The sequence below is a fragment of the Vidua chalybeata genome, chromosome 11 (assembly GCF_026979565.1).
Source record: "Vidua chalybeata isolate OUT-0048 chromosome 11, bVidCha1 merged haplotype, whole genome shotgun sequence".
Taxonomy (NCBI): Eukaryota; Metazoa; Chordata; class Aves; order Passeriformes; family Viduidae; genus Vidua; species Vidua chalybeata.
The window spans coordinates 17,426,449-17,443,855 of NC_071540.1; the positions used below are offsets into that span (position 1 = coordinate 17,426,449).

Sequence of the window (17,407 nt, forward strand, 5' to 3'; positions counted from 1 at the left end):
TCGTGTTCCAGAGGTGGTTTTGAAGGCACCTCAAAGGCAGGGAAAAAAGCTGTTTCTCCTAGTGGACCTTTTAGTTGGCTTGAAAGGCAGGATTGGTTTTGTTTCCCAGCTCCTTTGACAGTAGCTGTTGTGGCAGCTTCCTCTCTTGTTCTGGGATGGATTCAGGTAGTCCAGATGTGCTGGTTCCAGGTGGATTTTATCCTCCCCACACTGGCAGGATAACTCAGCCCTTGGAGCCTCGTGTCTCTTGGTGTTTGTGCAGCTGGAGGAGCTGAGAGCCTGTCCCAGAGCTGTGAGCCCCTTGCCCTCCCCAGCCCCTCTCCCTTTTCTCACTCACTGCTCATTGCTAACAAGAGCCTCGCCAGGTCACGGTGCTTTATGAATTTTTATACACAACCACAGCACTCAGAAGCATTTCCATTTGCCTCAGCCATCACTTTTCTCTCTCCGTGGTTAATGAAGCTCAGCCTCTCTGGCTTCCCTGCTTTGCAAATGTCGTTGAGCAGAGCTGGGGGATCCCTGCTGGGCTGGCAAGTTAAGTTGCCTTTGTGCAGCTGTAATGTGCTTTTCTTGCATCTCCAGACCTTTCACACATACACCTTCTGCCTTGTGGCTTCAATACGATCTAAAGTTATTTGCTAGAGGGGAGAAGGAAACAAAAAATGCACAGGATAATATTGCTTTGATGCTGTAATTCCCACAGATTTGAGCAAGGCTAGGTAATATTTACGAAAAACATCCTAATATTTATTGATAGAGCAATTAAGTCTGTATTTTCAATGTGAAATTTCCTCATTCGGGAGCCATTTTGTTGCTTGTTATGATCAGCTAACAGAAAAATGTGAATATTTGTACATAGAGATGTACAGAGTTAGTTTTGGTGTGCTTATTGATAAATACGTGTATTTATTTATTCAGAGTACCCCTGTGGAGGTTTCACCAGAGAGAAAATGATAGATTCAGTATTTCTGGTCAAAACAAATTAAACTTCTGAGAATTAAACTCAGAAAAAAATTACTTTGGAAGCGGAATATATCAGGCCAACCTATGCATTTGAACACAAACCTATTGCAGCTTGTTTTCTTTGACTTTAGTTTATAAGAAATGCAACTGCAACCTTTCAGTGTTTTAAAATGGTATCCTTTAAAACATCTGTGGGTCATTATAATAAATATCACAGTGGTGTAGAAACCTCACGTTTGTGATATATCATAACAGGGAAAATGGAATGCACTGAAAGGAGGAATCCCAGGAACATGAATTTCCTTGCTGAGATCTAGAAAGGTTAATATTTCCAGTTACACCTTTTCCCATCATTGCACTAATGGACTTGGGATCCTGCACAAGTTTTTCCAACAGGTCTTTTGGTGATAATAAGCTCAAAGTCAGTGATTAAATCCTTGGGATCCATTTAGGTGTTGCTAATAATGAATATTACTTGGTGGAAAGAAATATTCTGTACAATTCACATGTGAATTTTACAAAAAGGAGTAAAAGTCTAACACAGGAGGCTGAGAAATGAACAGAGGGTGATGAATGACATTCATGTTTTTCACTGGGAGCTGCTTGGCAGGGTTTTCATTTTGCTTGCATGGAGTTTTGGAGCCTGTCTCATAGCATGTGGCATATTAGGCACAATAAAGATGCTCATTTGGCAGCTGGAGCATGACTAGGAACATCAAAAGAGTCATAGATGTGTCAATAAATGAAGAACTCCACCTTCATATAAATATTAGATCACTGTTTTAATTGCCCACTGAATTCTTGTCAGTGAGACATTCACTTGTCATGCCTGGTGCAGCATTACCAACGTTTTAGTTTGGGGCTAGAGCTGAACTGTTGCTATTATTCATTTTTTGCACTTCTGTAGCACCCTGAGCAGCAAACATGAATCATTTTGTTGCAAGTGCTGTACAGACACAGGGTGAACAGGTGGCCTTTGCTCTGAGGAGTTTAAAATCTGGTTAAACTCCTTAAGCTCTAATACAGAGTGAGCAGGCAGGAGAAAATGGGAACTTTTGGGGTGTGTGGCCCCTCTTGTCAGGCTGCCACTCACCCAACCTGTTATAATGCACGTGGGTAGTGGGATAAAGGTCAATTATCCATCTCAGGGCTTTCCTCACACCTCATTTCTGTGACAAATGCATGAACATCACAAACATCATCACACAGACCATATGTTAGCAGGGCTGCCAAGCAGCAAAGTGTTGGATATTCAGAGAGCACCTTTGCAGCTCAGGCTGACACTTTCCACAGCTGATATCCACAGCTTCTGTCTCATTTCTCGTTGCACTGGTTGGTACTTGGGGGACAAAAGGAGTAATTAACTAATCACACTTTAGAGTTTTTACATAGGGATTTCTACACTGGCTTTATGTACAGAGCAAGATTTTTTTCACCAGAGAATAAGAACTAAAAATCCTATTTTCCTTGTATTTAACAGGCATTAACAATGTACAGGTTTGGTTAAGAGATAGTTGTAATGCCATGGATGGGAAATCTGAGGAAGCTCCTGAAACTCCTCAGAGCTCTCCTGAGAGCCTGGCAGGGAAGGTCAGTGTGGTCAGTGCCAGGCCCAGCTCCGTGGGCTGTGAAAGGAGGAATCCCAGGAACATGAATTTCCTTGCTGAGATCTAGAAAGGTTAATATTTCCAGTTACACCTTTTCCCATCATTGCACTAATGGACTTGGGATCCTGCACAAGTTTTTCCAACAGGTCTTTTGGTGATAATAAGCTCAAAGTCAGGATCCTTGGGATCCATGTAGGTGCTGCTAATAATGAATATTACTTGGTGGAAAGAAATATTCTGTGCAATTCACATGTGAATTTTGCAAAAAGGAGTAAAAGTCTAACACAGGAGGCTGAGAAATGAACAGAGGGTGATGAATGACACTCATGTTTTTCACTGGGAGCTGCTTGGCAGGGTTTTCAAAGAGGAATAAAAGTCCAAGCTGCTCCTGGAGCTTGCCACAGGCAGCTCAAGTACTGTAAATTTGGGGTTTTTGCACTGTCTCTTCCGCAGAAGCCACATGAGTTTAAGGAGGCAAACATTCCCAGTAAGGAGCATCATGGGGATGACTGGGAATGCAATTAAATCTTGGGTGATATTCCCTGGTCAGCCCAGTCCAGCAGACACCACCATCCTGATAAGGTCCACATTTGACTAGAGATTTTATCTAAGGCTCCAGTTGCTTTCAACTCTCTCAACAATTGGTTTCAGTTTCATCCCTGTTGGCCCTGAGGCCAAATAATCTTCAGTGTTCCCTACCCCTATGATCACTTCATCTCCTCCCACTTCTAATTTCTCTCCTACATATCAGTAGTTCTCAGACCCTTTTGAATTTCTTTCCTTCTCCTTGCTATTAACCTCACCAAACACTCTCATTTCTGTGGCAGGACTGGGAATGGAAAGCATCAGTGTTTTTGGATGAGATATGGTAAAAAAACCCTCAGTTTCCCACTTTCAAACAACTCTGCCTCAGCCCTTTTTGGGAAAAGTTGCAGGGTTTCATAAAGCAAGATGAATAGACAGCAAAGTATAAAAGGTTTAAAAGTGTCAAATTCATACTTCCAAGGGAATATAGAATAGATTCAAGTACTTCTCCTGATTCCATGTGCCAAACCTGCATGTGGCCTTTGAATTTCCCCAGAGCATGCAGATGGCAGCAGTGCAGGAATGCCAGGGTTTGTGAGCACTGAGCAGAGAGGTGGGAGCAGTGCACCCCCAGCCAGCTCCTCCCTGCTTTAGAAACACAACACAGTTTGTCCTTTTCTTGAAAGGCACCTGGAATGTTTGGCTGGGTGATGTTACATGAACCATGACATTGGGTTTTAAGGGATTACTTTATTACAGTTTTCTTTTACATCTTTTTTTGTAAAATTTTTATTCCTGATATAATTTCTCAGAGGCCGATGCTAAATTTTTCCATTTGTAAGCTATTAATAGTTAATCAGCAGCAGTTTTTGATTATGAAAAGCATGTATTTATTCAGAGAATCACAGACTGGCTTGGGTTGGAAGTGACCCTAAGGATCACGCAGTTCCCAACCCTCTGCAGTGGGAAGAGATGCCACCAATACAACAAGTTCCTAAATCTTGTTTCATTTTTTTAAAATTATTAAGCTGGGGTTTGTGTTTTTTTAGAGGATTAAAAAATAAGAGACTTGTAATTCACAAAGGCTGCAATCTAAGCAGTATCTATACAGTGATTTGTACAGAGAATTTCAACTTCCCACATTTGTACTGACAGGAAAATATTGCATTTTTTTGGTTGGTAGCTTTAGGAAATTGAAGTGAGTCTATTAAAACACCCATTATAAACCCAACATTGACTGCAAAAGGTGCTTTTTCACCGGGGAGGCCTTGCTCAGGGAGCCTCCCATCAAAACCCTGCTGTGGGCACAAGACCCTTCCTGGAAGCAGTTCCCAGCCTGGGAGTGTGGGCACCAGCACACTCGGAGCATCTGAAATTGCTTTAAGCTGCTGCTGCTCCCAAACTCAGTGGTTTTCCCTCCTGGTTCTACTTCAGTACAAGACTTTGCAAGCAGGATCTGCCACCTGACAGCCTGAGATAGGTTTGTCTGGAGACACTGCTGTGTCTGAGGGGAAAGAGGTTTTGTTTCTTTTTTATTTATAATCCCTCTTGCTTTCAGCAAAATTCAATGAAACACCAAATGAGCTGATGAAATTCTGGTTTTCTGTCCCGCTGTGAATCCAAGGATAGTTCTCTTGCCCTACAGTAAAGTGGAGGAAATGGGAGCAGATTTTAGTTAAAAACATGTAATTGAGCTGAAGCCTTGTGCAGCAGCAGATCCTTCAGCTGCTGGGGGAGATTTTCTGCCAGAGCCCATGGTGTTTGTCAGAATGTTTGGGCTCTCCTCAGGAAGAGGATTGTCTGCTGTGAATTCACAGGGTCATGACTTCATGGGGTGGTTTTAATTTTGTCTTGTTCTCAGCATCCACGTCTGTTTTAATTGGCAATTAAATTCATTTTCCCCAAGTCGTTTCTGTTTGGCCAGTGATGGTAATTAGTGTGTGACCTCCCTGTATTTATCTTTTCCATCTTTCTCCCCAGTTCTGCTGAAGTAGAGGAGTGAGAGGGTGGCTGGGTGGGAGGCTGGGAGCAGCCAACCCTCCACTCTTGCTTTGGCAAATAGTGCCCCACGTCTCTTTTTGTGCCTTATTCTGCTCGAGTGCTTGAGATTTTGGCGCTGTTTAATTTTTAATCTAACCCATCTCATCAATATTCCTCATGAAATGAAGTTGTAAATTCTGGAACCAGAGATGGTTCTTTTTCCCTGTGGTGTTCTGCTTTGGGATTGAATCCCAGTGCATGCCCAGAAAGGAAGGATCTCCACAAGGTCCTCTGGCAGCCCTGTCTTCATGTTGCTCTGCCTGGAGAGAAATACAGAATTTGAGGAAGAGGATTTCTGCGTAACTTGCCAGGAGTGTTGGGTGGCCACCCACCACGAGACTATTCCTGTGCTTTAGGACCAGTTATAGAGATTCCACAGTCAGGAAGAGTTTAGGGATTGGCCACGAGAGACTCTGGGATTGTTTCTCTTTCTTTAAAAACAATACCCCAATACAAAAAAATGCATACAGTGAATTTAAACAATTATGCCAAGTCTTTTATTTTGTAGTAAAACTCCATTGTTGATTTTATGTAGCTGGTATCACTGTTTGTAGTTTTTTTCTGAAATTGTAATGCAGTTTTTAAAGATCCAGTGGAAGTGAAATGTAAAATAAAAATAGTGAGAACATACAGGTAAGTGAAAAGTCTGCAGCAGCAGTAACTCCAGGATGAGGTAGGGAATACAAAACAGGTTGTCTGCAGAAAACCTTTCACATACAAATATATTGTTCAGAGATGTCAAAACCTGAAAAGTTCATTTAGCAATTGCAGGTTTGTGGTGAAGATTTCTTACTGATCTAGTTCATGGTTAAATCACTAATATTTTATCCAGTATTTTGTGCAAAATGACTCAGAGAAGAAACCTGAGACAAAGTCTCAAATTTGTGCTTTAGGAAAATTTTCCTCTTTATGCCAGCTTTCGTAAATATTTTAAACTTTCCATGTAAAGTGAAACAAGATTATTGACAGCTACTGTTCAATTAAAAGTTCTCACAATCCTTAGATCCAGTGCAGCTCACAGACTGTGTGACAATCCTGGCAGTAAGAAATGTTATAGTTCGGTTTTTCTGTTTTACAAAACTTTTGCAGTAGCCTGGGGCTGAATATTCTGTAAACAACCAGTGCTGAGCCTAAAAATGTGCTAAATACCTGAAAGCACTTTGCCACAGAAGAGCCTTTGGAGATCCTGGGCTGTGATGAGGAGCACAAGGAGGTCTCTATTGCCACTGCTCAGTTTGTGGAACTGGGTGTGCATTTGATGGGAGTGATCCCAAAAGGCTCATGTCCAAAGTGTTTTGTTTATCTGCTACCCAGTTAGACTGGTCAAAGCCTCTCCGTCTTTCTGAAAGTACATATTCATACATTTGTTTATGAAGAAGATTCAGAAAAATACAGAATTTCTTTGAAAGTTTTTTTTTTTTCCTTTGAGAGATATTTCTTCCCAAATCTGTAGACAAGCTAATAACATACAGATATCTGAAGCTTGTGTTCCAAAGTGGATACTTACAATGTGGTTTTTTTTTTTTTTTTCCTTTTTTCTTTTCACCCCCAGTGAAATTTGATGACTGCAAGGGGAACAACAAATTGAACTTTGAAGTTTCTAACCCAGACTTTAGAGTGGAACTCGATGGGAATTTGGTTGCACTCAAGAATGTATCAGAAGTTGGCAAAGCCTTGTTTGTCCACGCGCGGTCGGAGCACGCCGAGGACATGGCAGAAATCTTTATTCTTGAAGCAAATGAAAAACATGGTGCATTAAAGGTAAGATAAACACCAAAGATTAAAAAAAAAAAAAAAAAAAGGCCAAGGAGATGCTGCTTCTAAATATTTACATGTGTCACCTAGGATTGTAGGCAATTTTAATCTGTTAGCAGAGATCAAAATCAGTCTTCAATGCAGATATTGCTGCAACATTTTAGCTCTTGGTTTAATTTGTGATGCAGATTTCCCAGGTTGTGGAAGATGTATTACATCTTCAGGTGTGGATGCTAAACATTCATAAAGACTTTATTCAAATGAAAGAGCCCAAGTATGAACACTGACTGCTTCTTCCAATGTATGTTATGCCAGGTAATCACAGTTTGGCCACAACTAAAAATGGAAAATCATAGTTTAAATGTGTAATTTAGAATTTACAGAACCTTCATGTTTCGCTCCAAGTCTAAGTATGTGGGAATGAATTCTGTATAATTTAAATTTTCATATTGGTCTGTTTATCTGACATTGTTAGGTGGTAAACTGCTTAAACATCTTCACACAAACAGTGGCACACATTTACACTCTGTCTCTGTACCCTGCTGATTTTTGTTCTGCTCTATCCACTGAATGTTTTGTCCTTTCTTTCCCCCTCCTGAATTTCAGTGTAAAACAAACCTCATCCTTAGAGGGATAAAGCACTTCAGAAATTGAATTGAATTATTATAAATTGAATTATTAACTTCACACCCCTGCAAGTAACAAAAGGAGATGTGAGATAGACTTCACTTCTGTGTCCTGGCATTTAGGAGAGAGACAGACAAGGTAGTGGTTCACTAGGTAATTAAGCCTGGTACCTTTCCAGACCTATAATTTCACAGAAGTATGAAGAAACTTTGATAAAAATGACTGATCTGCTGTCTTGATTTGGTATTTAGACATTCAATTGCCAGCATTCTCATTATATTCCCAACAATGTATTAGTATAACTTAAGTCTTCCATTATAAAAACAAATTATCCTGAGGAGAAAGGTTGAACAACCTTCTGAAAGTCCGTGGCTGAGGAAAGGTTTTGCTCTGCACTTTAAGCAGCACACCATGTGAATATGGATTGCCAGCAGGAGAGAAAGAACCAGAATGTGTAACTGCAGAAAGCTGATCAGAACACTGAAATGGAATTTAATTTTATTTAAATATGCCGTTTCTTCACAAAATTAAATTTTAACACTGTCATACTTGAGGGAGTCTCTTACGTGGAGGAGCTGTGAGTTCAGGACCACAGACTGCCAAACTCAGAGTAGGAAAGTTACACTTGAGGAGCAAGCTGGGCACTTGGCTGTCCTGTGCCTCAGACTAGCAAGCCTTGCTCCTTCTGGTGCATTCACAAGAATGTTCAAATAGTTTTATTTTGAAATCTTAGGAGCACTTTCAAAAAGGGGATCATCATTCTCTGGTTAGAAGTTACTAAAACCACTGAGGAGTTTGAGATGTCTCTGACAGGAGGTCTGGAGTTAAACTTCAAGGGATTGGTTTATGTGTGAAGATCTGACTCTTTGAGAATCACATTCTGAAGATTTATTCTGGTTTTCTTAGAGAAGCAGCTCTTCCCTATCTGTGAGGAGAGATATTCTATGGATGCTACACTGTAAGGGAAATTTTGTCAGCTATTCCATGGAAATTACAATCTAGGGGAAACCTTGTCAGGTATTCCGTGGAGGTTATAATCTAGGGGAAACCTTGTCAGATATTCAATGGAAGTTACAATCTAGGGGAAAACTTGTCAGATATTCAATGAAAATTACAATCTAGGGGAAACTTTGTCAGCTATTCCATGGAAGTTACAATCTAGGGGAAACCTTGTCAGATATTCTATGGAAGTTACAATCTAGGGGGAATCTTGTCTCCTGAGCAGGAGTTACAGGATGTGTATTTGCACAGACTATGACAAGCTCTGCCAGTGACCTTTTGTCTTTAATCTTGTTTGGGTTCTGGGGAGTCTCCCCTCAGAATGTTCCAGCAATACTAATTGATGCCTAGTGTTGAAATCTCTCTCCAGACTACATTTGAAAGCCAGGGCTGATTTGGCCCCACTCCTGGATTCTGTTCCAACCACTTTGTGCTGCTCCAGAGAGAGAAAACCAGTTTAAATCAGACATATTCTGCCACTTGCCAGCATTTCCTCACAGGTGAAAATATCTCAACATCATCTCAGCCTGCATTCACCACCTCTTTCTGGATTTTGATATTCGGCCCATAAACAGCTGATTACCCATTTAATGTGGGATTTAGTGTCTGCAATGCCATTGTGAGTTACATGATGCCTTAATCTCTCCCGGGAAATCCATCTAGTGAGAATCACCTCTACTGCAAAGGAATATAAATATCTCTGGGGCTGGCTGTCCTGCTCTGGCCTCACCCAGTCCTCTGTAGCTGTTAAACCAGTATTTTTTCCCAAACTTTTCATTTATTTGCCTATTTTAAACACCACACAGACAGTGTTGTCCTTCTGCTTGTCATACTTGAGAAGGATAGAAAGACTGCAGTGTCCTATCTAAAGTGATTTTATGATAAATTTGAACTTAATCCTGTACTTTTGCAGTCTAAATGTGTCAGCACGGAAACAGCAGAACTGCTCCATCTGTTTATGCCAGGAGCCTTGGCTAAGAAATGCTTAGATGGAACTTTAGTAATTCAGCATAATTCTGTGGGGTTAAGATGAGCACATGCTGGAGCAGTGCTTAGCATTCAGTACTTAGAGAACAGTACCTTGTCTAATTAGGGGATAAGTAGTTCTTAAGTATTTCCCCACTGCCAGCAACTGCCATTTCTTTTCTGAAAGCATGTAACCTACATCTGTGAAATCCCATTGTTAACGTTGCTAATTGCAGATTCCCAACGTGTTTGGGAATGGCTCTCAACAATGATTTCTGATGTGCTGACTGGCAGTCGGAGCCTAGGAACAGGGAGTAGCTCCTAAAACTTTCTGATTGCTACCAACCATACTTTGGATGAATATGGAAATTATTTAGAGGTGCAATCTGGAGTGTGCAGAAAAGCTTTTGGTATTCTGCTGGTGAAGGGGTGCAGTTCTTTCCTGCTAAAGATGGGGGACGATTCCAGCTGGCCTCACCGATCCGATCCGTCCTATGTGATTAACTAAATTAACTTCGTGGCCAGAGTATAATCAGTGGCTGTTGGAATATCACTTAGTATTTAACTGTTATTTGCATCTGAAGGGCCTGTTTTCCTCCTCTTCTGCCAGAAGCATAATAGATTTGCAGAGCCTGCAGTTTTCCATCCAGGGGGGGCCGTGGCTATAATATGGGCAGAGGGGGTTCCTCAATCACGAGCCAGCTTGGCCATGGTCACACAATCTCCTGCAGGAGCAGATACTGCATTGCTGCCTTCCCTGATGTCTGCATGGCTAACACACCCTAAGCCCCATCAATCCCTACCCACAGATATTCATACATGCAGAAATCTGTCCATCAGATTCCACACTGGATTCCAGACCAGACTCCAGCTGGAACTGCTTTCTGCAGCCTGCTGGATGTGCCTCCTCCCTCCTGTGATTTTGGATAGATGTACTGCTCTCTGTCTGTCTTGACAGAGAGGAATATTCCCAAAAATCTTCCTTCATTTCTGAGAGGCTTTTGAATGTGAGTGCACGGAAGAGCCTGTGCAAGGTGGAATAGTTAACTCTTTAATAGTTGTGTGCCTGTACACCCTTGGAGCCTGATGCAATCAGTGCTCAGTGAAAAAGAGGAATTCCACATGCATTCCCCATGAGGCAGTGCTGGTGAGCAATGGAACATTCCCCATGGAGCAGTGTTGGGATGTGCCTTGCTCTCCTGTGCCCTGCTCTGCCCAGCGTTTGCTTGATGCCCTCTCACACAGTCAGGACTGGAGTGCTTGGGGATATGAAGAAAAAAGAGACCTGGAAATGTTTTGATTCACCCAGGATTCCCCAAATCAACTTTGGATTAATTCTGAATAATTCAGAGAATTGCTAAGCCTCAAATCCCTAATGAAAAAATAAATCACTCATAAACCCTAGCTGGGGAGAAAATGGCCAAGGCAATGACTGGCAGAATTCTCTTTTTTTTTTTTTTTTTAACTTGTGTCTTGTCCAATGCTTGATCCCTGCTTTGTTTTATGGAGAAAGTAGGACAACTGAAAGTTGGAAATTTTGTCTTATCTGAACATGTGTCCAGACATTAGAGGATTTATGTATTTATTGAAAGAGTCTGGTTTTGTGGAAGGCAGAAAGTGTAGCCAGGCTTTTTTAGAGCCTCATAATAAATGGTGAGTTGCAAAAGGTGGCAAGCTGGGACTTGAACTTTGTCCTCCAAGGCTAAATAAAATGGTATCTGCTGGTCCTGGTCCCCTTCTGAAATCTAGTGCTGGTTTTAATGAACATACCCTCAGTACACTGAGAGCTAAAAGGAAACCTTGGGACACAATCTGTCTCTGCCTCTGTGTGTTGGCAGCCTTTATTTTTTTTCCTTCCCCACAGCAAAGGGAGTTATTTAGAACTTTTATTTGTTACACCATTACAGACACAGGGTGAGGGGTGGAGGGGAGTGAGATATCAAGAGTCTGGCACCAGAGCAGATAAGAGGGCAGGCAGATATTCAGAAATTCCAGGCTGGTAGTAACTTCACTGCATGGTGCTCAGCAGTCTTCCATACAGAAGGATGAAATGATTAAATAGAAACTGTCAAACCCTCAGGACACATTTCAGGCACTAGATAGAAAAGGAACAGGAGAAAGAAAAGAAGAGATAAGAGTGAGGAGCACACCCAGAGACAGTGTGTTGTGGACAAAGTTTAAAGCCATCTCCAGCAGCAGCTCAGACTGAAGGAAATGAAGTTGCCCCAGTGCTGCTACTTTGTCCAGTGCACTTTGTACCAGCCAGGGCCTGGGCAGAAGCTGCTGCTTTTTTTCCCTTTGTCAAATCACTGCTTTTCCCAACGCCAGCACTCTCTGTGTTTGTTACAGCAGTGAGAGAGCCTCGGCAGCCTGGCTGGAAACTTCCCTGCAGACCCGAATTCTCATTCCTACCAAGTTTCTGCCTTTTGTGCAAGTTGCTTTCTGCCTGTGCATGTTTCCTAAAGTATCAAACAGAAATAATGAAACTAAGCTCCTTGGATTTAAACCTTTGCATTTCTTGTTTGTGTCTTGCTCTCTGCTTATCCCCACAGGATAGAGATTGCAAATATTATGGATATGAGATAAAAAGTGCCTAGAGCCTTAAATCCTACATGTATGGCTTTCTGCCTTAGAAAGATGATAACGGATCAATAATCTTATTATGAATCAGGATTCTCTCACAGCAGAAAATATTCAGGCAAGGAAGTGTGAATTGTTGAGTTTAGTCATCTGGCAATTCAGTAAGTTATTTGGAAAATAAGATCAAGAATCAACCTCTATGATATAGCAGGCAATAGTTCCCATTAATGTATATTAGCATTTTTCTGTTTAGAATAGAATTCCAAATAGGCTGAAAATGACTGTGCAGAGGTATGGAGATGGACTCTCATATGAAATATTGACAAACAGGCTCGAAGAGTTCCATGTTATTAGATTTTGCATATAGCAGTTGCAGCAGAAAGGGATGAACTGCATAAATAAAATACCATGTTTTGCATTTAATTTTAAGGCACAAAATAGAATAAGTCACAGGGGGTGCATCAATACCTATGATACTTTTGAGTTATTATTATACTGATCAAAACTGTATGAAATGCCATTTCCAGAAAAGCTATGGAGATCCCTTGCCTTCAGATATGAAAGTCTCCTTCAGGCATATAAAGAAGGATTTTCTTAAAGATCAAACAACAAAAAAAGTCATTTTCTCACTGTTGTGTTCAGTTTGGCAGAAAGTTTAACATATTAACATTCTCCTAGACATTAAGTTATTAAGTTGTTATCTCTCCTGTTACTTTTGTTATTGCACTGCAAACACATATTGACTTGGAATTCGTGCATAAAAAGCTGAGGTAAAAGTGATCTTAGAATTTAATATCTGTGTATTGGTGGCATTTTCATAAATGACTTTTCCGTGCTGTAATCACCATTGAATAGATGATATTTTTTTTTCTTTTAATGTCTGCAATGCTACATTTAGGATTTCACAGAGTACATCTCAATTAATGTCAATGAAAGCAAGAGCTTGTTCTCATCAATGGGTCATTCTCTAGTGTCATTTTGCTGCCTTTTAAACGATATTTTTATAAAAATCCTCTCTGCAGACCACTTGCTGTCACAGAAACAACAAAGAGATCCTTTTATATCACAAATCTCCTCAACCTCTCTTTTCCATAGAAATTCCAGTCACCTATTTTCCTTTTTTATCCCTCAGCCTCATCCAGAACCTGCTGAAATGATCAGATTCCAGTGGGTTTAACTCAAGCCCTGGGAGCAGGTGCCTGGCTCCCCTGCCCCTTTGCTGGGCAGTTTTTGGGTGTCCCTGCTGTCCCATCCAGAGCAGCTCTGATTTGATGGACACGCACATTTCTGCAGCCTCCCCTCACCTCCAATGCCAGGCTTGTGCTTCCTCAGGCCTGCACTGAATTTACCCTTCCCCAGCACCGAGGAAATGCAGGTTTCATATAAGCTGGCTTTGGAGTTTGCTCTGACAAAGATCCATTTATCTGAGAATTATTATGGTGCCAAGAGATGTGGCAGTTGCCATAGCAACAATTACATATTGTGTTGAATACCAGAGTAAATGCTATAAAGAACAGGAGCCACTGGTGGTTTTCATTAATTTAATGTTCCTTTTTTGGACAAAGTGTGACTCATAAGTTTATTCACTGTGTGTGTAAGTGCCTAGATCAAATGTGTGGGCTTGCTTTCCTCCTCTTTCCCTCAGTGTGCAACTTCAGCATGTAAATGAGAAGTACTTGGTTATTTAAGGAGAGAAAAATGGTCTTATAGACTGGAAACATGAATAATTGCCTGTGAAACAAGAAGGTGTTAACTTCCGTGAGTGTTCAGTGCCTCTCTCTGTGAGTAATCTACATTCAGACTCTATGTGAGCCAGGGATGTCGTTATCCAGGAAAAGGGACTCTGTGCTCCTCAGTAGCAAGGAGGGCTAAGAACCAAATGTGTTTAGCAGTGATTCAAAGGTGAAATTAGATTATTTTTGAGACAAATGCAGGCCTTGTTAACGACTTCAAATTATTTAGAGACTAATGTGAAATGACAGGCAAAATTCTTTGCAATGAATGTATTTTATTAAAAACCAGATATAAACAGATTTCCTTTCAGCCCTGAGCTGCATTTAGGCTGCTCAGTTGGCTCTCCCTGCCGCAACAGGTACCATTTCACTGTGGCTTGATGTGCTTCTGGTGGAAGCTTCAGTTTTTTGTGGAAACTCAGAACCAGATGCAGTTCTAGAATGCACCAATTTTACTCTGTTTTCTTTGAAAATACACTGAGGTCTTATCCTCCATCCATAAGACCTCATGGCAAAGCTTCCACAAACCTCAATAAGAGCACTTACTCAAGGGTTGCTGAAGTCTTGTATTTGAACTAAAACTGATTCTGGCACACAGTGCCATGAAAATACCTATTTACTTCTTGTGACTAAAACATTTTGTGAGATTTTAAATGGTGGATTAATTATCTGAAGACGTTTTGAATTTAATTAGCTTCTCTTTATGATCTTCTGTGTAGAAGATAGAGCTGTCCTTTATCCACAAAAAGAAAGAATCCACTAAATGTTATGGATGAGTGATAAACCATCATGCATTAGCATATAATTATGTTTTCCAGTATTTTTTTGTTCTGAGTTTGGCCTGGAAGTATTCTGGAACAGACAGAACTGTGCCAGCCCTATGCCTTAATCTTCAGAGATTGATGGAGTTTTGTGGAAACTTGTGCCAGAGGTGTAGGGAACATTTAAAGAAACTCTTTGTGAAAGGTTTAAATTAAAATTCATGTAGTAAATGAGGATATAAGTAAGAAAGCAAGAGGCTAAGCATGATTTAGTAGAACATTAGGCAAGATCATAAAGGATAAGTAGATTTCTCTTAGGATATGTAATATCTTTCATTTATAAAGTGGCTTTCATCCTGTAAGATCCTCAAAGTGCAACTATTAAGTACATGGGGACAGAATGTGTGTGTGCCTGTCTTAATACAAACATCTCAAAAAAGAGGCATTTGCATAGATATCTTTATTTTTGATACTTATTTCATAATACTTTTTCACATCAGGATAGGAACAGTCTTCTTAAACGAGGGATTAGGGAAAAGGAGCTGGCAATTTTGATACGATATCAGAATGGCCATGACAGCCTTAATGTCCTCAAATCCATCATGAAAAAGAGATGTTACAGAAACTAGAAGAATATGTAAGTCTGAGGGCAGGGAAAAAAAATTGTCCATTTTGTCCATGGTTGTTCTCACATCCAGCACCAGGAACGATGCAGTCAGTGCACCACAACTACCCCAGATCCACCTGAGAGCCCTCAGATTTATTAAGGAACAGAGACAATTCCAAGAGAAACTCGAACTGAGTTGTGCTCAAAACTAAGCTCAAGGTTCTTTTTTTTTCTTTTTTCTTTTTTTCTTTTTTCTTTTTTTTTTTTTTTTTGTGTCAGAGACAAAGAATGTTGCTGGTGTTTTCCCACTATCAGCTTCTCCTTCAGCTTCCAGAAGCAGCATGAATTTGAGAGAGCCATGATAAGAGAAATTATTGACATGAAAAGATGATTCCCTGAGTAAGGGTTTAGTAATTTCTCTCCATTAGACACATCAATAAGAATCTCTAATGATTGTCCCAATGTTTCCATGCTGATTTTCACAATCCTGAAGGAACTCTTATTATGGTTATTACAGTAACACCTATCTCAGCACACATCCTAAACATTTAATGGAGCATCACAGGATAAAAATCTACATTTGTCCTCCCCCAAGAATTGATTCTGCCATTGCAAGAACAGATGGCTTCTTTTGGACGTGAAATTCCTTATTTGTTAATCATTACAATTTTGATGCTTTTATGGTTATTTCTTTGCATCTTATTTTGCAGAGAGGTTTTGTTTTTTTTTTAATACCTAGAATAACTTGGCAACTTGAAGAATGTCAGAGTTAAAGCTTAGAGCAATTTGATGTCCTCATAATAAACAACTGTGCTAATGCTTGCAGTCATCTTGGAGTTATTAATCATCCATCCTCTCACTTATTTTACCACCAAATCAAACTGAATAACCTCTGCATTAAGCAGCTGATCCGTCTGAGGAAAAAAATAGTTTTACTATTTGGTGTATCCAGTTTCTCACTGAGAGGGCACCTGGGGTTAGGATTGCACAGGAAGAAAGTGCAAATGCTTAGCTCCATCTAAAATCTTTCTAATGGTACCAGTGGTGCTGCAGAACTACTGAATATTTGGTGTGCCAGGTAATGTCAAGGCAGCGTGGATGGACTGGTTTGGTTTGGTTTATCTTAAAAAGGGTCAAACGTGTGACATGACCTGTGTATTTATAAATGGAAGTTTGGGGTCGTATTTGTGCATGTGGATTCCAGATTAGACATATCTCCTGTGAATATAAATGTATAAATGACCAGATTTTATGGATCTTTAAGGGCTCTGCTAATAAGGAGCATCACAGACTTCAGCACCTTCATACTCTCCTGATGACAAAATCTTTTCAGAACTACTAGAACAAGTGTGCAAAATATATCCATCAGATGAAGATTTACAGCCTGCAGACTTATTGATGATAATCTACGAGCTATTGAAGACCATAAAAATCCAACTTATCTTTCTTTAATTCTTCTAGAACCCATCTGATGCTGTGTGTTAAATGACTAAATGTTTGCTGGGCTTTTATTACAGTATTGAACACTGTTGCACTGTAGAAAGATTTATCCTGTAATCACCAGGGAGAAGGTGATAGTACAAGTTTGGGGTTTTTTTTTGTTTTTTTTTTTTTTAATCTGGAAGATTAAACCAAATTTTCATTCTCAGATATTGGTACAGGTTTTTTTGTCCAGGGATTTCCTTCCAAGAGTGCGATCCCATGAAGAACTGGGAGATGATGGAGGCTTTATACCTGCACTGATATTAGGGTGCATTGGTATTACCTGAATTTTTGACCAACCCAAAAAGAATACTAGCAAGAAATCAGTTCATGTTTGCACTACAATGCAGCTTAAAAGGCTGTATCAAAATGCAGAGGGCTCCCTTCAAGCCCAACAGTGTGGTGATAAGGCAGCACATCACCTCTCTGCATCAGGGGCCTCAAGTGCTCTCCAGAGCCAGATCATTTTGTTTTGGATATTGTTGAACTCAGGGACAAAAAAATCCAATAAATACAAAATTCATGATTGGCTGACAAATACTATGCATTGCAATTTCTTCTCTGCACAGAGGGAATATTTTTCCCTTTTCCCTGAAGATGAAATAAAAATTCAGCTACTTCTGCTTGAAAAGACACTCATGGCTGCTGAAAGATGTGCTGGTGACAAAACCCCTGGTAGGAAGGCCCAGGTTACTCAGGAATGTGCTCCAGCCTGGCAGCATCTGCAACAAGAATATTCACACTAAATCTGTCCTTATTGCT

At 40.4% G+C, this 17,407-nt stretch overlaps 1 protein-coding gene across 3 annotated transcripts in view; it reads left to right on the plus strand.

Annotated features, from left to right (window-relative positions):
- CDH13 (cadherin 13) overlaps positions 1–17,407 on the plus strand; it is a 449,953-nt gene that overhangs the window by 149,050 nt on the left and 283,496 nt on the right. For all 3 annotated transcript variants that reach the window (XR_008432843.1, XM_053952983.1, XM_053952984.1), the window contains exon 3: positions 6,688–6,896. Coding sequence is in view for 2 of the 3 variants with exons in the window: in XM_053952983.1 (XP_053808958.1) it covers positions 6,688–6,896 (209 nt within the window). In the remaining variant the exon portion in view is untranslated. The remainder of the gene's footprint in view (positions 1–6,687; positions 6,897–17,407) is intronic.